Raw genomic sequence first — 23382 nt, 5'->3', positions numbered from 1 at the left:
TCAAAATCCTTTGCTCAAATAAATCTTACAGGGAAAATTGGTCTGTCCATAGGCAGATATTAGGCTGCTCTGAGAAGCAGGGGAGGGGCCTGGATGCAACTTTCTGGCCCAAGGCTGTACCATCCCCAGCGTGAACTCCTACTCTGAATCCTCAGTGATGCTAAGGAACCATTCTGGAAACTTTTGTTAACCCACTCCTGCCTCTGTGAGCTAATGCTTTTCATGAAGGAAGCTTTTTTCCCGTCTCTCCTTTTGAGATCTCTCTAGTGTTTCCATGGGATTCTGTACTAATCTGTCAACAACGTGCTGTTGGGCATGGCCCCCAGTGGGGCTCAGTGAGACTTGGCTGGTGGTCAGGCTGAGACAACCTGATGTGGACACAGGCAGGAAACGGCCCATCCAGGTGTCAGGGCAGCTGGGGCTATCGGAGGTCAGAGGGGCCAGAAAAGGCTTCAGCCTGGGACACAGAGAAGGCCCATGGAGGTGAGCATCTCCAAGACCAGCAGGGAGCGGTGATAAGGGCTTACTGCATGGCAGGGGCTGTGCCATGAGCTTTGCCTTGTTTTAACCTCACTGCTGCTCTCTGAGGTCAGAACTATCATATTTTGCAGATGAGGAAACTAAGGCTTGGAGCTGTTGATCAGCTTTTCAGAGCCAGTTTTCAAACCTGGCAGAGTGGCCTCAAGCTTGTGCTGTTGGTCACCATGCTGGCCTGGGGATGCAGAGCAGGGGAGGGAGGGCATGGTATCACCCGGGGGAGATGGCAGAGAGGACTGTCCAAGGGCAGCATTTCATAGCCCCTGCTGTGTGGCGGACCCATTCTCTGAGTGTGCATGGGCTCAACCTGAGCTCACAGAGAAGCTCTGGGAAACCAGAGGCTCTTGAACAGCCTTCAGACCAGATGGGACTTGCTGGCCACCTGCTGAGGCAGAGCCAGGATGCGTCGGGCAGAGCTGGCCCGTGTGGTGGTGGTGTGGGTCGAGCAGGCATTCTGGGCAGGAGCCCCAGCCCACCTGCTGGGCCTGCCTTCTCTTGACTCTCCCACTGGGAGAAGCCAGACAGACCCCAGGGAGCTTGGATCCCAGAGATGCTCTGGCTATGTCCTGCCTGAAGCAAAAGGGAGCAATGGGGAGAAGTTCCATGTTGCTTCACATGCTCCTGATCCTGACAGCCTCTGTCCCTCTCCCTGGGGCCCAAGATCCTAGGAGCCTCATGTCTCCAGGGAGCCTGACTTTCTTGTTGTGTGCCATGCTTGGACCTATTTTTTTTTTTTTTAGTTGCAGCACGTGGGATCTGGTTCCCTGACCAGGGATGGATCTCAGGCTCCCTGCATTGAGAACTCGGAGTCTCAGCCACTGGACCACCAGGGAAGTCCCCCTTGGGCCTTTTTTCCATTTTATTGCAACCCTCTTTGAAGCCCCTCTTCAGCCCCTTCTTCAGGGGTTTTGTCAGCTCTGATGTGGGAAAGAAACTATTAATATATACCAAAGTTTGAATAGCAGATAACTGTCCTAACAGTGTTCTTTCCCCTTTTAAATAAGGGCAATGCCTTAAGCTAAAGGAAGGAGCCCTCAGTTATGGAACACAGATATTGATGGTCAGCCAGTTAGCAGGGAGAGATTTGAGTAGGGTGAGAATTTATGATGCCCCTGAGTCATATAAAATTTCCTGGGTCTCAGCACCATCTTGCAAGAGTAGGAGGGAATAAACATCTGTTGGCATGCTTTGAGACTTTCCTTCCTTTGCCTGAACCCCAGAAAGTGGGGATCCAAAGACTGCATAAGTTTGCAGTGATGGGGAAACTACTGTCCATCACTCATAAGCAGAGTTTGCTAAGGACCTGGGACAAAGAACTGGACACACAAAAATGAGATGTGCATCTGAGAGAGGAAGAGACATACACAAGTGGGTGAGGAAAAATGGTGGAGGAGGGCCAGTGCCAGGGATGCAAGGACTGAGGGACTGTCGTTGCGTTTTTGGGCCTTAGATAATGTGCAATTTACATGGGTGGGAGAAGTTTTCAGTGCTATATACGTGGGACAAAAATAACATTAATATTGGAAATACAGTTTCTCCTGGTTTAACTCAATTGACTCACTGACAATTTAAGAAGCATCAAAAAAATGTAAGTCTGTCTGTACCAAATAGATACTCACATTTCCCAATGCTGCTCCATTTTACAATTGAAGAATCTGAGGCATAGAGGGTTTAGTGCATTTTCCCAGATCTCCCAGTAAGTTAGGAACAGGGCTTGAAGTAGAGGCCCCAGATTTCCAGGTTACTGCCTATGTCGGACATCATCGATGGTGCTGATGGCTTTGCTGGCAGGCATGGCCCCTTCCCCCAAGTCCATGAGCATGACTGAGTCCTGACCCTCCCCTGGAAATGAGGGGCAGGGCACTGGATTGGTACTCCACCCCAGTGCCCAGGACACTGACTGGTGCAGACAGAGCCTGATAAATGTTTGATGTACACAAGGGAAAGTGTGGCACTTTGGGGACGTTTTCACAGTCGTGTTTAATCTGCTGCATTTTAATCTTCATTTTCTTGCCTTCCCAAAGTTATGTAACTTTTGGAGCATTTTCCCACATCTCTAAAATGAGAATAAAAACTACTTCAGTGTGGGTTGGGAGGAGTCATGCAGTTAGAAGGAGTGCTGTGAACAGCCTCCACCCTCCAACCTGTCCTGCCCACAGGCTAAGGCATTCTTTCTCCCTGGTCAAGAGCAGCTATGGGAACAATCTGTTCCAGGCATGAAGTTAAAGCCCATCCTACCTGCTGAGACCGTTTTCAATGCAATCCAGATCTCTGTCCGTGGTCCTGACCGAGGGGTGTGTCCTGGTGCGGTGGGAGTATTGGGTGCTAATCTTGGCCATCTTCTTGCTGTGTCAAATTCCACCCCAAGGTGGCTGCTGAAACATGAACATGAACCAGATATGTCGTCAGGACGAGGAAGTAACTGAACACCCAGCTCGTTTGGGAGGGCTGCTCCCCAGACAAGCCCTGGCACACGTCCTCCTCCATCTCTCTCACAACTCCTGCCACAGTGTTTTAGTTGGCTCTCTCTGGGTTCTTCTTCCCATTCAGAAGCACAAAGAAGGTCTTTTACTCCTTTGTATAAGCTGCATGCCAAGAACTGCTCAAAATTAAATGCTGATCAAACAAATGAATGAACTTGGTATCCAATGTAAGAAAGCTAAACCCTCATGATTCTCTTCAATGATGCAGTGTCCCTCTTAACTCTGACTTTGTGGTGGCTCAGTGGTAAAGAATCCACCTGCCAATGCAGGAGACACTGGTTCAATCTCTGATCCATGAAGATTCCCACATACTGTGGAGCAGCTGAGCCCAGGTGCCACAACTACTGAGCCTATACTCTAGAGCCCAGGAGCTGCAGCTGGGCCCACATGCTGCAGATACTAGAGTCCACACACTAGAGCCTGTGATCTGTAAGAGGAGAGAGGCCACTGCAGTGAGAAACTTGCTCTGCAACCAGGGCAGCTTCATTGCCCTCACAGCAGTGAAGACCCAGCAGAGACAAACAATTTTTTAAAAGTAAAAAAAAAAGTCTGACTTTGTCATTTTCCTATATTTATCTTATAATTTTGCTCGTTTTATAGCTCCCCCAAATCTTGTTTTAAAACAAAGCATAAAAAGCCTAAATACTTGACATTTATAAAAACCTTTAAACAAGATCTTCAACCTGATACACACTTCATCTCCTTTAATCTTCAAAATAACCTCATCAGACACATACAATTTCTGTCTCTATTTAAAGATGACTAAATTGAGATCCCAGTGCTGACCATGAATACTCTCCCTTCAGCAAACGGTGGAAGGTGCCCCTCTGATCAATGAGAAAACTGATGTGAGTGCACAGCTAGCATGATGAAAACAGCAGACCAGTTGCATGATTTCTGATCAAAATTCTGCAGGAGGAAAATAAATTCCTGAGGATAGTTTTTCTGAGGCAGATGAGCACAGGCTCTCTTGAGCTGCTGCATGGCTTAAGTGTGTCAGAAGTCAGTTGAGACCACTCCAGAGAAAAATGGTGATTTCCAGAAATAGCCCAGTGGCTCGCTCCAGAACTAAATTAATTTCATATCCAAAGGAAGGTCGGTGCAAGGACCCCAGAGCACTGCACCAAAGTACCTAACATAGATGTGGTCCGTGCTCATCACATGTTACTCAGGGAGGTAAAGATATTGGCTTAAATAGTCCTGGTTCATCTCTGAGATTTGATAGCTTAAGTCCATGATTTAATTAAAATTTTTATAGTTTTCTCAATAGACAAAAAATGGTTTTGGTTTTTGAAAACGATGTTCATTTATGTAACTTAGTTTCTGGCTGACCACAGGAGATACAAAGAAATATAAGACAAAGACAGTTCTCAAGGATCTTACAAGTAGGGCAGATGACAGATACCAAAGAGTCCTGCTGGTTGTGTCAAGAGCTTGGATTCTACTCTAAGCCCAGCAGGGATGTGGTCAGATGTGTACAGGTTATTCTGGCTGCAATGGGGAGGATATACTCAGGGAACACGAGCAGCTAAGTGCTGCAGTATCTCAGGCAAGAGACAATCGTTGCCTGAACTAGTTTGTGGTAGTGAATCAAATATAATAAATTTAAAAACTAAATGGATAGGAGCATGGGGACATGGCAACTGATCAAGGATAAATGAGAGAGTCATGCTGCCATGACTGCAAGGGTGCGGGGTTGGTGGTGCTGCCCACTGAGGCAGGGACTGGGGAAGGAGGAGGGCTGAGGAAGAGTGATTCTGGTTTGAGATACCTGTGGAAACTGTGATGCCAACATATGAAACAAGAATCTCCCGTTAAGGAAATACATCTATAATTTGAAATCATCCATCCAGCGATTTTTTAACTGAGCCCTGACTGTACTCACTTATGTGCCAGGCAATACGCTAAGAGCTAGGGTTTTATTAGAAAACAATATGCAGTTTTGTCCTCAAGGAGCTTACAGTGGGATCTAGAGAAACTCTTAAAGAAGTCTGGGACTCTGTCGAAAACCTATCAAAATTACTCTTTGTACCTTTCCAGGAAAATTGTTCCAGACAAAGAAAAATGTGATTGCCTCCAGTCTGGACCCTTTCCCTGAACTGCCCTCTCCACCCTGGGCTCAAACCCTGACCTGATGCCATTGAATGGAGGCAGGACTTCTGGACCCTCGTAGACCTGCCCGCTGTGGAGAGCTCCTGCATGGCAGGCACAGAGCAGGTGCTTGTGTAACACTGTCTCCTTTAACCCCCCCAGCAGCCTCCCTTTTCCAATGAAGAAACTGAACAGGTGAGCAGTTTCCCTAATGTTATTGCTTGAGACCTGGGCCAAGATGAACAAAAATCTGATTCCAGAGCCTGATAGTGTAAAGTCTGTGGGTAGAAAGGAACTGGCACTGCTTTTTGGACTAAGCAGTAGGGCCCCTGCCTGGGGTCCCATTCTTTAAAGGACCCACTCTGACCACTTTCCAACCACAGCCCATGACCAACGGGACATAGGCTGTGCTCTGGATGCCCTGGACCCCCAAATTCTCTGCCCAGCAGGCTGTGGACCGGCTCTCGAGACTGCTGGGGCCTCTTCCCAGGTCTGTCTTCCTGAGAAGTGTGTCAGTGTTCACGCCCTTAGACTTCCAGGTAGCTCAGGAGGAGCTGTTTGTGCGGGAGGGTTAAATGGAGCTTGGACGTGTGGGGAGAATGTGCACGTGCATGTGTGAAAGTCTCCCCTGTGACTTGGGATAAACCCAAAGGGAAAAGAAGGGGGCAAACCATGGATGGGAGACTGGAGATCAAATCTCCCCATGCTACCATGTTCTGAGGCCACTGTGACACGTGTGCAAACCCAGAAGTGCTAGACTGCAAGCCCTCCTTAGGCAACCCTTGACTGATAGAACCCAGAACCAAGGATAGATATTCCCCTCTTTTGTCCCCTCAGGAAGACAATTCAGACCTATATTCTACAGGGCTCTTTGGAGAAGCCCTGGAAGGATCTAACCAGCTGCCCATAGTGGTCATTAGTTTGATAATCTACACTTGGGGTGGTTTCCCCTTTTTTCCTTGTTTTGTCTTCGAAGACTCTTCTTTTCCTTGGAACCACTTTCCCCAAAAAGCTGCCTGCCAGTATGCCCTTACCCAAAATTCTGTGGGTTCTTACGGTGAGAGGAGGGAATTACCTCAACTCAGAGAAGGTTTTTCAGTTATTTAGACATGGTAAGTGGGCACTTGACCCAGACCTCTCAAAGGTTAGAAGTAATCTTTTTTAATTCTGTGTTCTTTATCCAGGAGAACAAGGTTGGGTAGGGCAGGGCAAAATGTACATAATTAAAGGAAAATGTTAGTTTAAGATAAATCATAAGATCTTTTCCTCCAACTGTTTCATAAATGTCATAATGGTTGTCTTTTTACAATTACTTAAAAGCATAAGGATCCAAACAAGGTCTATATATTCTGATGGCTTGATGTGTCTCTTTGGTATTTTTAAATCTAAAGTTTCTATGCATTTCTCTTCTTTCTTTTTATGGAAAAAACCAAAACTGCTTGTACTATTGAGTTTCCCACGGTATGGATTTTTGCCAATTCCAATTTTACAATGTTTCCCGTAAATTGGTAGCTGTACTCAGGATGCAGTTAAATTTGGGTTCCATATTTTTTTTGCAAGAATATTCCTTTGGGTGATTTTAGCAGCCATTGGTGATCATTGATTCATTAGGAGTTGCATATTGGTGATATTCTACCATTCCATCTTCATAAGTTAGCTGAAATATTCTTAAAAAAAGAAAATTTGATACTATTTGGCTGCTCAATAGTATGACTCATACAGGAAAGGCAGGTACATGCATGCTAAGTCACTTCAGTCGTGTCCGACTCTTTGAGACTCTATGGACTGTATAGCCTGCCATGCTCCTCTGTCCATCGGATTCTGCAGGCAAGAACACCATCGTGGGTTGCCGTGCCCTCCTCCAGGGGATCTTCCTGACCCAGGGATCAAACCCGCATCTCTTATGTCTCCTGCATAGTCAGGCAGTTTACCACTAGAGCCACATGGGAAGCCCAGGAAAGGCAGAATAAACATTTAATTCAATCCAAGTAATTCCCCAACCACCCAAGTGCTTTCACATCTCTTGGTCCCACAAACTCTAGGAGAACTCACAGATGAGATCATGAAATTAAAATCAGTAATACTGAGGCTCTGTTGAGAATGGAAACCACCATCCAGCCAGGGTCCCCTGAGTGTGGGACACCTGCATATCCATTATTTGTACATCCACAGGAACCTTAAGAGGTAATAGTGAAGCTGATTTTGGAGATGAGGAAATGCAGGTTAGGGCCTTTCTGACCGTGAAGTCCATGTTGTGGTTTGTTTTATTTTATCACACCCACTGCAGGAGATTAGAAGTGCACAAATATAATTTTAATTTTCAAGCATGGGAAGAAGATACAGCCTACCAACTACTAGGGTGACCTTGAAGCGGATCCCAGGGGTGAGTGGTTTGTGATCATCTCCCAAGTCCACGTGTGTTTTCCAGGGCTTGACTGGGGAATTTAGGACATACTGTTTCAGACAATTCCTTTTTTTTTTTTTTTTTTTTAACAGCATCACTAAATCCAACGTGTTTTCTTCCCACTGACACACTTACTGATTCTTTCAGTGTCCTAAACATTGCACCTGGCCCCAAGGAGTATGAAGATGAAGAAAACAGGTCCCTGTCTTTGAAGACACAAAACTGCATAAGGAAACAGGCATGTAAACAGCAGTGGGAGGAGAGAGAGGTGCTGAAATAGAGACAGAGGCATGATGGGAAGCAATGCAGATGGCAGGCGACTAATTCTGTCTTAGGCACCACTGAGGTCTGAGGAGACTTTTTATGTGAGGAGCAATCACCATAATTATTTAACATTATTCGACATCTATCACGTGTGAACCACTGTGCTGTGCACCTTTAAGAATTTGATTGTCTTTTGTGCATAGCTCTAACTCTCTCCACTCTTCTCGGCTTGGGCATCTATGTAGGCAGAAATCTAACACAACTTGCCTAGCTGTTCTTGTGTTTTTCTCACTCCTTTATTAACTCCAGAAGACTTAAAGAAGTTAATAAACTTTACTTAAAATATTTTATCCTCCAAAACACCCATTATATACTCATGGTAGGTAATAAAAAGTAGGTGGTATAAAGGGAGGAAGATCCAGGTGAGTAACTGCAATGATGACAATGATAATTACAACAGTATATTTATTAGCCTTTCCTCTTTGCCTGGTACTGTTCTTGATAACTTAAGTTGTATTAAACTCATTTGATCCTCCTAACACTTCTGTGAATGAGTCATGCTGAACATTTACGTCCTATTTAAGAACGGAGGGGAATTTATGAGGGAGAGAGCAAGTACGCCACAAAGGAAGTCAAAACATGTAAAGCTCTATTTTTTAAATTGAAATGTGCTTCTGAAAAAAAATCTTGGTCCCCACTTGTGATGACTAACTTCTCATAATAAAAAAATATTGTCCATGTCCTGTCCTCTTTTTTATTTTGGCTTAAACATGAAAACCAGTCCTGGTTCCATGTATGTCAACTGACACATTGTCATTTTCCAAAACCTGGACGTAGCACGCCAACAGAGAGGTGTGAGGCCTCTGTGAATGATCACTGTCCTGGGTAATGACTCCTGTTCAATCAGGGTCTGGCAGGTCCGATCAGTGAGGCACTAAGCTTGGACACAAACTCACACCAAGCAGATGGGAATCCCCATCAGAGGAGAGCCCTGCAGTCGTGCTGGGCGCACACACTTGGCCCAGGCTTCCGTTTTCTCCAGCTAGGATGGACCATTTTTACCACTTGGGGTCTTTGATCTTCTCAGAAGTAACCTGTCTCTGGGCTTCAGCCATTTCAAGCCTCCACAACTCAACTTACCTAGCATCACTCTGGGCAAAAAGCACTCAGCTAATTCTCAGTAAGTGTGAGGTTGGGCAGGCTCATTTTGTCAAATTAAACTCCTAAGATAAGTTAGTAACTCCCACAAAGTCTGCACACCTTGGAACTTTTATCTAAAGCACACTTCTAATTGCCTTTCCCTTCTTTCCTATTTCATCTGAGAACTTCAGGGTAGAAGGGAAAATCTCTAACGCTGAGCCACTGAATCACTCAGACATGTGAGCCAGCCACAGAACAAACACAGGGACCAGAGCAGACATTAGTACATGAACTCAATGATAAGGGTTTTGTGTTTTCAAGCAGCTTCCTGAGTAAAATATCTTTTGTTTGCAACAAATGACATTGGAAAGACAATATAGGTGGTCATGTGTACTGTACTAAGAGAAGGGAGAGCTGGAGTCTCTTCTCAGCTCAGCCTTCAATTTGGGCATGTGACCTAGCACTTTAGTTTCTTCATCTAATAATGGGACATAGACTATGGCACATAGATGAAGTCTTTCACAGAAACCCAATTAAAAAAACATTCACTTGTAGCGTTCTGTTTAAATGTTTGATAATTTTTATAAAGACAATCAGTGGGATATAACTTAATTTTGACCATAATATCCAAATAATAAAGTTAGGTATGGAACACATCATACCAACCAAAGCTATCTCTATTCATTTGGGGTTTTAAAATATTTAAATATACATTTTAAAAAACCCTTAAAATGCAGGTAGAATACCTTTGGGAACTCTGTGGAACAGAGGTACAAACCAAGACCCAGTAGATTATTAAAGGGCCTTCTGTTTCAGAATTTCCATAATGGGACAAAACTCTACAGTGCAAATATTGTACCTGATAGTCCTCTCCTGTTTTCTATGAATGTGATCCTATATGAAGGAGATAAAAATATTCCAGAGTTTCAAAAACAGAAAGGGGAAGCAACTATATAATGTCAATATTCTCTGGACATGGCACAAGTATAAACAACTTAAATATCAGAACTTAACGTAAGAAGATGAAAATTATATTAATAGGCAAAGATTTTAATAACAAAATACTAGCAAACCAAACGGAGAAGGCAATGGCACCCCACTCCAGTACTCTTGCCTGGAAAATCCCATGGATGGAGGAGCCTGGTGGGCTGAGGTCCATGGGGTCGCTAGGAGTCGGACACGACTGAGCGACTTCACTTTCACTTTTCACTTTCATGCATTGGAGAAGGAAATGGCAACCCACTCCAGTGTTCTTGCCTGGAGAATCCCAGGGACGGGGGAGCCTGGTGGGCGGCCATCTATGGGGTCGCACAGAGTCAGACAGGACTGAAGTGACTTAGCAGCAGTAGCAGCAGCAAACCAAATCTAGTAATACATAAAAAGTATCCTATATTATGGTCAAGTGATACTTATTCTAGGAATGCAAAGTTGGCTTATCATCCAAAATTAATTAGCCTAGTATATTACATTGGGCTTCCTGGGTAGCTCAGCTGGTAAAGAATCCACCTGCAATGCAGGAGACCTGGGTTCAATTCCTGGGTCGGGAAGTTCCCCTGGAGAAGGGATAGGCCACCCACTCCAGTATTCTTCCTAGAGAATCCCCATGCAGAGGAGCCTGGTGGGCTATATAGTCCATGGGGTCACAAAGGGTGGATGCAACTAAGCACAAGAACGCACAGTACACCGTATTAATAGGTTAAAGGGTAAAAACATGTTCATCTCAATGGGTACAAGAAAAGCATCTGACAAAATCCAACATATTTTCATGTTAAAACTGTCAATAAACTAGGACTAGAAGGAAATGTCCTCAACCTGATTAAGGGCATATACGATCAACTTCTTTTCAACGATGGTCCCAAGATAACTCAATGAGGGAAAGAATAAATGGTATTTTCATCAAATGTTGCTGGTATGTAAAAGAATACATACCATTCATAAAAACTAACTCAAAATAGGTCATAGACTTAAATATAAGAGCTAAAACTATAAAGTTTCTAGAGGAAGACAGAGGAATTTGGGTTAGACAGTGGTTCCTTAGATATGACATCAAAAGTATAATGGACTAAAAAAAAAGATTGGGCTTCATAAAAAATAAATAAATAAAACCTTTGTGCATCAAATGACACCATCAAGAAGTAAAAAGGCAACCCACAGAATGGAAAAAATAATTTAAAATTATATATTGTAAGGGCCTTGTACCCAAAATAAGTAAAGAACCATTATTACAACTCAATAATAAAAAGACAAGTAACCCAACTAAATAATGGGCAAAGGACTTGAATACATATTTCACTAAGGAGATATACAAATGTTCAACAAGCACATGAAGAAATGCTTAATATAGTTATTTATAGAGAAATGTAAGTCAAAACCATGATGAGATATCACTCCACACTGCCTAAAAGGGCTATCATTAAGAAATAAACAGACAATAGCAAGTGTTGGTAAGGATGTGGAGAAGCTGGAGTCTTCACACGCTGCCGGTAGGAATGCTGTAAATGGTGTAGCCACTTTGGAAACTGGGCAATTCCTCAAGATGCTGAAAATAGTCACCATAAGACCCGGGAATTCCGCTCACAGGCAGATACCTAACAAAAATATATGTCCGCACAACTTGTATTTCAATGTTCACAGCAGCATTATTCATAACAGTCCCCAAATGGAAACAACCTAAATGTCCATCACCTGATAACTAGATAAACAAAATAAGGTGTATCTACATAATGTTATTCAGGTGGAATTTGCTACAACATGGATGAACCTTGAAAACATTATGCTAAGTAAGCAAGCCAGACACAAAATGCCACATATCGTATCATTCAATTTGTATGAAATGTCCAGAATAGGCAAATCCATAGAAATAGAAAATAGATTAGTGGCTGCCAGGGACAAGGATGGGAGGGGAGTTAGAAAAGAAAATGTCTGATAATGGGTGCAGGATTTCCTTTTGGAGTGTTGAAAGTGTTAAACTGTAACCCTCAGAGGGTGCCGTTCTCCCGCTTCTGAGCTCTATGCCTTTCTATAACCCAAGCAAAGGGCAGCTTGCACATACCAGCCGTAGATTTTCAATTCCTGACTAAGAAAAAAAGCTAACATTGTTCCCCAAACAGGAAGAGACTCAGGGTAAATGAGAAGGCTCTGAAATTGTAGCAATGTTGTTAGTTTCGTTAGTCAACCACCAAACAGAGGCTTGCCACATGCCTACAAAGTGTCTTGGTCTTCTGCAAGAGATGGTTCAAAGTTCATGGGACTCTGGTTTCCTGAGCTTTAAGTGCACTCAGTTTCTAAATGACTACTTTGCAATAAGATTCAGCTGCTCAGGCTGAGATTCCAAGAGGATGAAACTACTTTCTAGATGTTGCTAGAGCCGGTGAACCCAGATCTCTGGAGCCAGCCTTATAGATGCTCTCTGCAGAATTATGTCTTCTCCTCCCAAAACACACACACACACACACACACACACACACACGCACACACACGCACACACACACACACTTACAGTCATCAAGGCTGGGCAAAGGACCTCCCTTCTTTCCCCAAGGACCCATTTCTAAGACTAGCTGCAGGCACAGGAAGTAAAGTGTGTTATTTCCCCTTAATTAACTTTTGGGATATGATTATAAAAGTAGTACACTGTCATTATAGTAAATTATAAAATGGTCGTATCCAACTTTGAGCACTTGCCATACCAGGCACTGTGCTGAGAAATTCACTCCAATTGCTTCATTTCTTCTCCAACAACCCAATGAGGCAGATAGTATAACTCCTGCTACGTTTGCACATGAAGAACCTTGGGCTCAGAATGGCTAACAACAGTTGTTGTTAACAATGGTTATTCAAAGTCACCTAGAGGCAGCACTGGGGAACAAAAGTCTGTTTGGGTTTAACCCCTACACTAGATTATCCTAATACAAGATGGGGTGTGTGAAATTCCTCATAGAACAACAAAAGAGGGACTCCTCTGGTGGTCCAATAGTTGAGATGCCATGCTTCCAAATCCCTGGTAGGGGAACTAGGATCTGCATGCCGAAGCCAAAGTAAATAAATAAAACAGGACAAAAGAAGCGCTTTGGGGATGAGGGCCATGTGAGAGAGGATGCAGCATATCCAGGGAAGAGTTGATACAAAACTGTCCTGAATGGCACCCTCCCACTGGAGCCTGCTAATTACCCTGCTAAGACTCGCATAAGCTTCCAGACCTCCCTCTCCCTCACTTCTCTAGATCTACCGTCACCAAGTCCTCTAGGTTATCTGTCCCCTCTGTTGCCTTCCATTCTTCCATTCACTAATTCAGAAATGGATTGAGCCCTAACCATGTGCCAGAACCGAACCAGGCAGTAGGGGAGTGACAGTGAACAATCCAGAAGCAGCTCCTGACCTCTTGAGTTCTGCTCCCACCTTTGTCCAGGCTCTTGTCCCTCTCTCCAGGACTGTTGAAACAAATCCACCCATGCCCCTTGCTGTGGAAGGGCAGAGTCCTAACCACTGGACCACTAGGGAATTCCCACACAGTAGTTCTAAACATGTCAATCAGAAACTTTTAGAGGTGGCCTATTTTCTCCAGCATGTGGCTTTAGCCTGACATTAAAGATGTTTTGTAATCTGGATCATATTACCTTAAAAGTGATGCTCCATTTAAACCAAATCACTCACCCTTTCCTTAAGGGTGGCATGAGTTTTCTCATCCCACTTACTGGCATAGAATGCTCACTAAAGCCTACTCTGCACTGGCTTTTACTTCTCAGTCCCCCTTCCAGAGCAGCTGAGGACGGAGTGGCAGGCTCTGTCCAACAGAGTCCCCCATTGATGGAACCCCCCACCGCCCCCCAGGCCCCCGCCCCAAGCCTTGGAACCGCAGACATCGCATAGGCAATACACTAAGCTGCTGAGACCTTCTGAATCTATTACTGAATGCAGCAAGTTTGTGTGCCAGAAACACAGGAGGCCAAGTAATATCAAAACCAAAATGTTGCAGTTTGGAGCAGAGAAAGGTTTATTGCAGGGCCCTAAAAGCTTTCAGTAAGCCTTTTTCTAGGAAAGGTGATGGACGGGTGTGGTGAGTTGTTGCAAACTTCTTGGGGTCACATCCTTTGTTCTAGAGGTCAGGTCATGGTCTGGTCACAAGGTTCCTGTAAACCTCCACCAAATCCACCAAACAAACGTAGCAAAGCACAGAGTAGTAAAGCACAGACTGGCGTACTGCAGTCCATGGAGTCACAAATAGTCTGACACGACTTAGCGACTGAACAACAAATGTTATTCTCCGTTCTGAAAAGGAAGGGCAAGGTCCCAAGACTCAGCTCTCCCTCTGATGCCCCGGCCCTGGCGAAGGTGGGGTGGGGTGTGGGGGTGGGGTGTGTGTCTCTGCTGGTGCCTTCATCCTGCCCAGGAGTGTTCCTCCAGCACCCAGTCTTGGTCCTCCTGCCAGCACCCTCAGGACCAGGTCCCCAGACCCTGCTCAGCCATCATCACTGGGTGACCAGAACCCAGCCAGCCCTCAGGCTTGTCATTTAACCTGGAGAGAACCATTTGTACGGGAACAGGAATACCCATTCTAGCAAATACTCATCAGGACAATTCCCAGTTCCTGACAACTGCCCTTGGTTGAGAAGAGCCCCACCCACAGAGGCGGACCTGAAGTAACCATGTGCAAGGTCCTTGCAACTTAACCCTCACCTCCAGCCACTTACTAGGAATGGACTACTGATCTATGCTGTTCCCAGTTTTGAAACTTGAAGGGAGAGACTGAAGCTGGCTGAAGCTGGTACCTGAATGGCAGTGTCCACATACTCCAGTTGCTGAGGCCTCCACAGACTCGGGCCTGTGAAGACCACCTCCGCCATTAGAAAGGGGAGAGGTTCCCAGGGCAGCTGGGCCGGGGGCTCTGGAGCCACCGAGGATGCAGCCCTCAGCCTGTCCTGGGACCCCCAGCTCACCCACTGGCCCCCAGGCTAGAGGACCTGGAGGGTCCTGGGGAGAAGGCTGCCATCCACCTCCCACAGCACCCTCCGCCATGACGACCACTGTGAGGGCGACCGTTGGGAAGTGAGCAGGACCTCTAACGGACACGCTCTGGGCCTTACGCTCAGGATCTCGCGAGAATTGTCGCGAGCTAACGGCTGCGCGCCGCCCCACCCATCTTATTAACAGAAGTCTCTGTGCTACCGCAGGGCTAGCCAGTGCAGAGGAAATTCATGTCTTTGCTCCTGCTAGTCCCTCTGCCTAGAGAGACCTTTCCCCTCTGGCTCCTCAGGTGAAATTCCTTCGTTTCAACTCCAATATGTCCTCCCCTGGGTGAGGGTGGCGGGGGTCTGTCATCCCCACCTCTGTACTCGCTGGGCTCTATCACCTCTGTTTCAGTCCAGAGAGGCGGCCGTCTCTGCACCGGGACGTCCGGAGACCAGGGGCTGTGTTTGGCTAGTTAATTCTGTCTCCCACAGGGCTTAGTCTTGCGATTTGTACTCAGGAGTAGTCAGTGAGCAGCAGACATGAGTTAAGTCAGAGCGAAAACCATTTTCCCCCAGCCTCATTGTAACAACTGGAGGATGGAAATGGAAACTTGACCCTTCCCAACCTGGAGGCCACAGGGATTAGAGAGGATTTCAGGTGAACAGGCGGCTAGGCGGTGTGTGTTGTGTTGTGGGGGGGTGGGGGGGTGGGCAGGGTGAGCGCCGGCAGTACCTCAACATTGCCATCCCTCTTTCACAACTGAAGGAACCCCTCAGCCTGTGCAGGATCTGGGGGAGCTACTACTCAAGAACTTCTGCAGCTTGCAACAGTTTACCTCCTGGGTACCATGGCGATGGGAAATTGGTCGTCATGGCAACCTCATTATTGACAAGAGGCTGCAACCGCGGGCAGATAGTGAATGAGGACAGGAAACGCATTAAGCACGGGAGCATCAAAGTCAAGAGGCACAAGCAGTCCTGGCCAAAGTCCCTGCTAAAGTGACTGAGATTTTGCAGAACTAGTCACCCAAAGGGCATCCAGTGACCCTCTCCTGGCATCCAGCGCCCATCGAGGGCCCCATTTATGACGGAACAGAGGCGCCACATCCTCTAATTCTCCCACTGCTGCTGCTGCTAAGTCGCTTCAGTCGTGTCCGACTCTGTGCGACCCCATAGACGGCAGCCCACCAGGCTCCCCGGTCCCTGGGATTCTCCAGGCAAGAACACTGGAGTGGGTTGCCATTTCCTTCTCCAATGCATGAAAGTGAAAGTGAAGTCGCTCAGTCGTATCCAACTCTTAGCGACCCCATGGACTGCAGCCTACCAGGCAAGAGTACTGGAGTGGGGTGCCATCGCCTTCTCCGAATTCTCCCACTCGTTCAGTGAAATCCTAACGCGCTTCCCTGACCCAGCAGACTTTTCAAGAATCCGAAATTTGGGCGTACAAGCTTAGAGCTAGTGGCTGTGACGGCGGTCTCCTCCCTTCTCCCGGCCTGACTTTCTAGCGCCCCATCCAGTGATTTCTCACCCAATTATGTCGCCCCATGCCTAGACAACGATATCAGTTGCGAATTTTTATGAATGAAAGTGTGTGTGCACGCGTGGGTGTGCAGCTTGATAGGCTGGAGGACACGTCCAGAGAGACTGAACTGTCCCGGAGAGAGCCTGAATCCAGGTCTGGAACTACTGTCCCAGGGTAGGAGGAGGAGCTCCCGCTCCCACTATCACGCTGTCGGGTTTCCAGATGAGTTGTGCAGGTGGAACCCCTCGCAGGGAGCCCTGAGCGAGTGAATTGCCTGTCCCGGGCACCGGGTCCACCGCCGCGGAGACCACAGACCCGGGCTCGGGGTTTTCTTTGCTGCTGCTCTTGTCATCCTTGGCCACATCCCGCGTCTAACTAGGGATACCCACTTCAGAATGACAACGTTTAAAGTCTCAGCAACAGCATAAAATAAGGCAGCTGTGAATTGGAGGATTCCACGGAGAGGAGAATAAACCGGCCCTTCCTCCAGTCATCCAGCCCTTGCCCGGGAAGGCTGGAGCGCAAGGGGTTGCTGGCCGCGCCCCTCAAGGATTGGGAGTGGGGGCGGCGGCTGAGCTGGGGAGAAAAGCCTGAGGATGAGGACAGAGAGCCCGTGTGATTATCCGCTTAGGGGATTGCTAAGAATCAGAGGGCCCCCCACCCCGCCCCTTCTTGCTCCTAAACGCTAAGCCCCTAAGGCAGGAGCAGCCAAGATCTCGGATTATGATTTTATCATTAAAAAAACAAAAGTGACTGTTCACTCCCCCAGAGAATTTTAATTCTTTGCCTCTTCCTCAGCCCACCTGTCTCCGGATCCTCAAGGCTGAGTAGGATCCAGTGCAGGCAGTCCCCCGACCCCCGTCCGCATTCTCCTTGGCTCCTGCTCCCTCCAAGTCGTGGTCACTACTTCCTCAGGAGCCGCGCACACTCGGGGAGACTGCGCGGGACCCCAATCTGGACCCCGGGGAAAGAGGCGGCCACGAGCCTCTTCTAGGACGGGCGGCCGTGAAGGCGGGGGCGTCCGGGTACCCGGGATCTTGGGGAGGTGTCTTGGGGGTGGTGCCAGGTGCATCCTTTTGCTGAAGGAGCCCAGCTTCTTCTGCCTCCAGCCTCGACGGCTCAGCCTGACTTGGCCCAGCGCGGCGGCTGCGGGACGTGAGTAGAAGGGGGTGCGATAGATTTAGAAAGCAGGGACGGCCTCTAGTCCTTTGATTGCTGCTGAAGGGATGTGTGTGCCGGGGTGGGAGCAGAGCTGGCCCTTGCTTCTGCCCCTTTCTCCCCTGTTTCAGCACCGGGGGCTGCGGACAGCGCCGCGCCCACCAGAGGGCCCCGCGACCCTAGTTCCTTGAGCGCATATCTTTAATCCACTTTCATACTGGAGTCTGCGTCCCCCGCGCACCTCCCAGCGCCCCAAGAACCATCAGCTCAAGAGCCCCTAAATTCCTTACCCCACCAAAGTTTGAGCTCTCCGCAGCGCGCCTGTGCCTGGCGGAGCGTCTCCTCTTCGCTCTGGACAGCAGCGCCCGCCTTGCTCGCTCCCACACGCTCCAGCCCCGGGACCCTCCTCTGCTGGCAGCGGAAGGAGCCGGTTGCCTCTCTCTCTCTCTCTGCGAAAGTCAGGTGAGGCTCTGGAGCCTCAAAGGCGGTCCCGGAAGAGGCCGAAGCCGCTCGAAGCCGTACCCTCTGAGGCAAGAGGGGCGAGCCAGGAACAAGCAAGCAGCAAAGTCCGTCTGTCAAATCTGGACTCGCTCCTAACCGCGAACAGCCTCCTTGGACTCCTTCCTGGGATTTTGTTTTAAAACTGGTAGTGTAATTCACACCGCATGAGGACACAGCAGAGATCTGGGAGTTTGAAGTTTAAAGGTGGGAATATATATCCCCTCAAACTCGTTTACAATCTTAGGCGGGAGAGTTTGAGAAACAAATGTCTCTTGGGGATATGGTGTATTCTCCTTGCAGAGTTTTGGTTTCCTTCTATCACACCAGACAACACAGATTCCCTGAACCAAAACTTTAAACCTACCAATCCAGCTGGTATTCATTGCCCACTATGGAGGCCAAAGGTGCTTAAACTCTTTTTGAAGAAAAAAACCTTTTAGCAAAGACTCCATATTTCTGCAAACTCACTTTTGCCACAGAAGGTATATATCTGACACACACATATCAAGGATGAAGACCTAATCTCACCTCCTGTTCACTCTCCGGTTCTGGATGAACAGGTCCCAGGAGGAGTCCAGCTTTCTTGTCTGGGACAAGAAGCCTCTGGGTTCCAGGTTCCCATAAATTAACACCCTTACAGGAAGAAACTCTGAAGGAGCAGATCCCCCTCAGGACCCTGAAAACCAGAGGCTTCTCTGAGGACTTGAAGTACATGGCATTTCCTGAACATACCTATCAAACTGTCTATTCATGGAGCAAACTGTCTTCAGAGGGCAAGCTTTCAAGTTCATGCAGATTTGAAGGGAGAGATGAAGTGTATCCCATTCACTGGAGAAATAACGAATTAGACATATGTACACACATTTATCTACAGAAAGGACACAAAGCCTAGGGAAAAAAACTTCCTTGAAAAGTCAGGCTAAATTGTTCAGATTCAAAGGATTCTGGTTATAGGAAAACAAATGAATGGAAATGGTGAATCAATAAAGTTGAAGCCACAGAAGATGGAGAAGAAGAGAGTTTTTGTTTGGTCATTTGGGCTCTTGGAAGAAACTTGAACTTACCACAAGAGAAAAAAACAATTCATGAGACCATGGTCTCCTTAGCCCACAGAGTCTCCAACATACATCATTTACCCTGGGCAATTTTTTTTAAATAGTCCTTATTATTGAGAAATGCTGCATTTCTTCTAATCCCTGTGATTTATACAAGTAAGAGCTGTTTCCTGTTGGCTTGTCCTCAGGGAAGACAGGAAGCAGGTGGTTATCCTCTGTGGCCCAGAAATATTTTAGAGCTTTTAAAGAATCTTGAATGCTGATTTTGGAGAAAGTAGTAGTAGTAGCTATCAAATAGGAGACAATTTTTGAGGCATAATATTAAAAATCCATTTGAACTTTGTTTTTGAAATGTAGACCATTTCTAAGATCTGAAGGGGAAAACAAGATCTTACAAAATTGATCATAAGCTGGAGAAGTGCACTGAATCTGATGAAATAAAGTAGACCATCTACTATAGGACTGAGCACATAATTGGGCTATAGGGCATTATGTGGGTGTCGATAATTATTACTGAAGAACCTTTGGCACCTGAAAGATGGAAACAGATGAACTGAGACTGGGAATGAGCAGAAGGAGCCCACAGAAGATGTCTCTGTGAATTTGCTTGGAAAGACATCTAGGAGCAAGATCTTTGACTGCCAGTTTAGAGGGTCCAGATTTGGCCAAAGACACACTGAGTGCGGTCGCATCTGGGGATCTGTCCTATTGCTGAAGCTTCATCTGAGGTACAAGATGGTGTGTATGGATGGCATCTTTGTCAAGAGGCAGGACACAGTCAGCACCAGGCAATTCCCGATGAGCCAGCGGGATGTCCTCACAGGTCCATGGGATCCAGAGACTCAGCATAGGGATCGTCAGAAACCCAAAGCCTTGTGCCAGAAGAGGAAGACCACAGTGTGAAGGACATGATGGAAGACACTACTTCCTTATTCTGATGGGGCAGGTGAGATTGGGAGGAGGGAAGACTGGGTGGATCCTGTGTTGTTTCAGTCTCGGTCAGGGCTCACTAAAGCAATGAGAAGGGGTCTGTGGGGGAAAGGGTCGCACTCGGCCATCCAGAGCTGAGGAAGGCTGGCCCCAGGGAAGCTAGGAGACCAGTTCTGTTCACCTGTGATTTCAGTGCCAGAGAAATGAAAGGATAAATACTAGCCATGCCCAGAAGGGTTGAGTTAGAACAGGAGCCTGGATAAGTGTGGCTTAGGGGACTCCCCGGTGACTTGGAAAAACCCAGATGCTGGGAAAGATTGAGGGCAGGAAGAGAAGGGGGTGACAGAGGATGAGATGGTTGGATGGTATCACTGACTCAATGGACATGAGTTTAAGCAAACTCCAGGAGATAGTGAAGGACAGGGAGGCCTGGTGTGCTGCAGTCCAAGGGGTAGCAAAGAGCCTCAGACACAACTAAGCAACTGAAAACAGTGATATTTAGTTTTATTTTAAAATTTAGAAATGGTGTGATTACAGTCTATATAGTCTTCTGGGATTTTTTTCCCCAACCAATAATTAAGATTCAGTGATGTTGTTGCTTGTAGCCATAGGTCTTTTAGTTTTACTCTGTATATATACAATTTGTTATTTATTCTGTGTGCGTATTTTGTACTTTCATTTTAAAAAACTAGGAAGCGGAGCTAAATTTTTGCTATCCTAATTACGTAAAATCTGCCCAGTCCAAACACTTCAGACATCCTGCTACTAAGTCACTTCAGTCGTGTCCGACTCTGTGTGACCCCATAGACGGCAGCTCACCAGGCTCCCCTATCCCTGGGATTCTCCAGGCAAGAACACTGGAGTGGGTTGCCATTTCCTTCTCCAATGCATGAAAGTGAAAAGTGAAAGTGAAGTCGCTCAGTCGTGCCCGACTCTTTGCGACCCCATGGACTGCAGCCTACCAGGCTCCTCCGTCCATGGGATTTTCCAGGCAGGAGTACTGGAGTGGGGTGCCATTGCCTTCTCCGCAGACATCCTGGGAACCTGATAATTACAGGCTGGTGTTGAAAGGCACATAATTTGTGCCCAAAGGTGGGCAACAAGGCAGCTGCTTCTGCTGGGGGCCATATGGTGTCCCTTATGTTAAAGAACACACAATCTGATAAGCAGATAAGCCACACTAGCAGATGAGAAGTAGAAATGCACACAGATAAGTCCACTTATCAGTAAGGGGAAGGTGTCAGCCAGCCCTGGCAGATGGCCTAGATCCTTGGTGAATGATAAAGGCAATTTGTAGGAGTGGCTTTTGGGAAATAAAATACTTATGCAGAGGCAGACAGGGTTCACAGGAGAGGCAATCATGCATCAGTTTCCCCAGCAAAAATGCTCCTAGTCAGTGTAAAATCATCTGGGGGAAAAATGCCTGAGGTAGGGAGAGGCAATTGTGTTTAGTTTTTAAGGCCCACTTTGCCTGCTTCCTTCTCAGACCATGAAGAAGACAACCTCTGTTTCCCTCACCTACCTGGCAGTTGGAATAATAGAAGGAAAATAAATTAATGAAATATGGAGTTATGAATTCTATCCAAATGTCATTAAGAGCCCAAGGAGGTCCATGGTACTGTGGATCTAAGCTACTTTGTCCTGGGAGCCGCCCCCTTCAGGTCAGCCTTGCAGGCAGTGGAAAGGTAGGAGCTGCTGAAAAGGCCTATGTGGGTGGGAGCCTTCTCACTCTGTACAAATCTCCTGTGTCTGACCACCAATGCCTGCAATTCCACTCTCAGAATTTCATCCTTTTATTTTCAAACTTTGGTTCTTTTTAAAATGCCAGTAACTCCAGGTGCTAGAATGTGGTGGATAAAGAATCAAATAAAAAGTTCTGATAAGATTGAGGAGAGCATTTGATAATGCTGGAAACCAGTGAGGGTGGCATGGTGTGGATATCATGGCGTGGGGGAGGGGGTGCTATCAGAGGGGGCCAGGGCCGGATGACAGACACTCAATACTGAGGGCAAACTTGGCCCCCATTACAGCCACGCCTGGTCCTGGCCTCGGAAAATCACTTGAGTGTTCCTCTAAGACTAAAACCTTCCTTTTCCACCCAAATGGAAGGACAATTACCTTTGCGATTGTAAAAGCTGACAAATGTGTACGGAATGCAAGGCTGCTTGAGTGGATTGCAGCATGAATGCCATCACAGGCGCTCATTAATAGATGTGAGTCACCCTGGGGCTCAGTACTGCTCAGGACCACATTCTCATCAGGGCCTGGGGGAAACACATGGAAGTGTCCTGTACATTTCAGTATAGATGGAGTGTATGGCTAACATGCTTTCAGGAAATATGGCAAATAAGGGGTTTAAATCCAGATCCAAAAAATGCTTGAGAGCTTTCAGTGATGGGCTGAAAATACAGACCAAGAAAAAAAAAGTAACAGGAACAAGGATAATGTTCTGCATCAGGGTCCTAAAAAATCAGCTGTCCCAGTACAGAAGAGGAGACATGGCTTAGCAGACCTCATTTAATATGATGCGAAGCCTCAAGATGATGTATTTCTACAGAATTAGCAAAAGTTAAGGAGAATGCTGACTTAATAGAGTTCAATTCAGTTCAGTTGCTCAGTCGTGTCCGATTCTTTGCGACCCCATGAATTGCAGCATGCCAGAACAGCCTCCCTGTCCATCACCAACTCCCAGAGCCCACCCAAACTCATGTGCATTGAGTCGGTGATGCCATCCAGCCATCTCATCCTCTGCTGTCCCCTTCTCCTCCTGCCACCAATCCCTCCCAGCATCAGGGTCTTTTCCAATGAGTCAACTCTTCTCATGAGGTGGCCAAAGTATTGGAGTTTCAGCTTCAGCATCAGTCCTTCCAATGAACACCCAGGACTGATCTTCTTTAGGATGGACTTGTTGGATCTCCTTGCAGTCCAAGGGACTCTCAAGAGTCTTCTACAACACCACAGTTCAAAAGCATCAATTCTTCAGCACTCAGCTTTCTTCACAGTCCAACTCTCATATCCATACATGACCACTGGAAAAACCATAGCCTTGACTAGACAGATCTTTGTTGGCAAAGTAATCTCTCTGCTTTTTAATATGCTATCTAGGTTGGTCATGATTTTCCTTCCAATGAGTAAGCATCTTTTAATTTCATGGCTGCAATCACTAGTGATTTTGGAGCCCCCAAAAATAAAGTCTGACACTGTTTTCACTGTTTCCCCATCTATTTGCCATGAAGTGATGGGACCAGATGCCATGATCTTAGTTTTCTGAATGTTGAGCTTTAAGCCAACTTTTTCACTCTCCTCTTTCACTTTCATCAAGAGGCTTTTTAGTTCCTCTTCACTTTCT

General features: G+C 46.6%; 1 protein-coding gene across 2 annotated transcripts in view; it reads right to left on the bottom strand.

Moving 5' to 3' along the window:
* The window catches only part of CNGA3 (cyclic nucleotide gated channel alpha 3), a 37588-nt gene extending 19513 nt beyond the window's left edge, over positions 1-18075 (bottom strand). The window contains exons 1-3 of one of the 2 annotated variants that reach the window (XM_010829614.1): positions 14880-14940; positions 14688-14740; positions 2776-2912 (exon numbers count right to left, since the gene is read on the bottom strand). In XM_010829614.1, the coding sequence (XP_010827916.1) occupies positions 2776-2876 (101 nt within the window). In that variant the 5' untranslated portion in view covers positions 2877-2912; positions 14688-14740; positions 14880-14940. Of the gene's footprint in view, positions 1-2775; positions 2913-14687; positions 14741-14879; positions 14941-17837 lie in introns of those variants that run through there. The other variant, XM_010829613.1, reaches the window with a different exon arrangement.
* Between the last annotated feature and the right edge of the window lie 5307 nt (positions 18076-23382).

This window comes from Bison bison, unplaced genomic scaffold (assembly GCF_000754665.1).
Source record: "Bison bison bison isolate TAMUID 2011002044 unplaced genomic scaffold, Bison_UMD1.0 scf7180017864508, whole genome shotgun sequence".
NCBI classification, from domain to species: Eukaryota; Metazoa; Chordata; class Mammalia; order Artiodactyla; family Bovidae; genus Bison; species Bison bison.
Note: the sequence above shows the minus strand (reverse complement) of the source record. Positions and strands in the feature narration are given on the sequence as shown.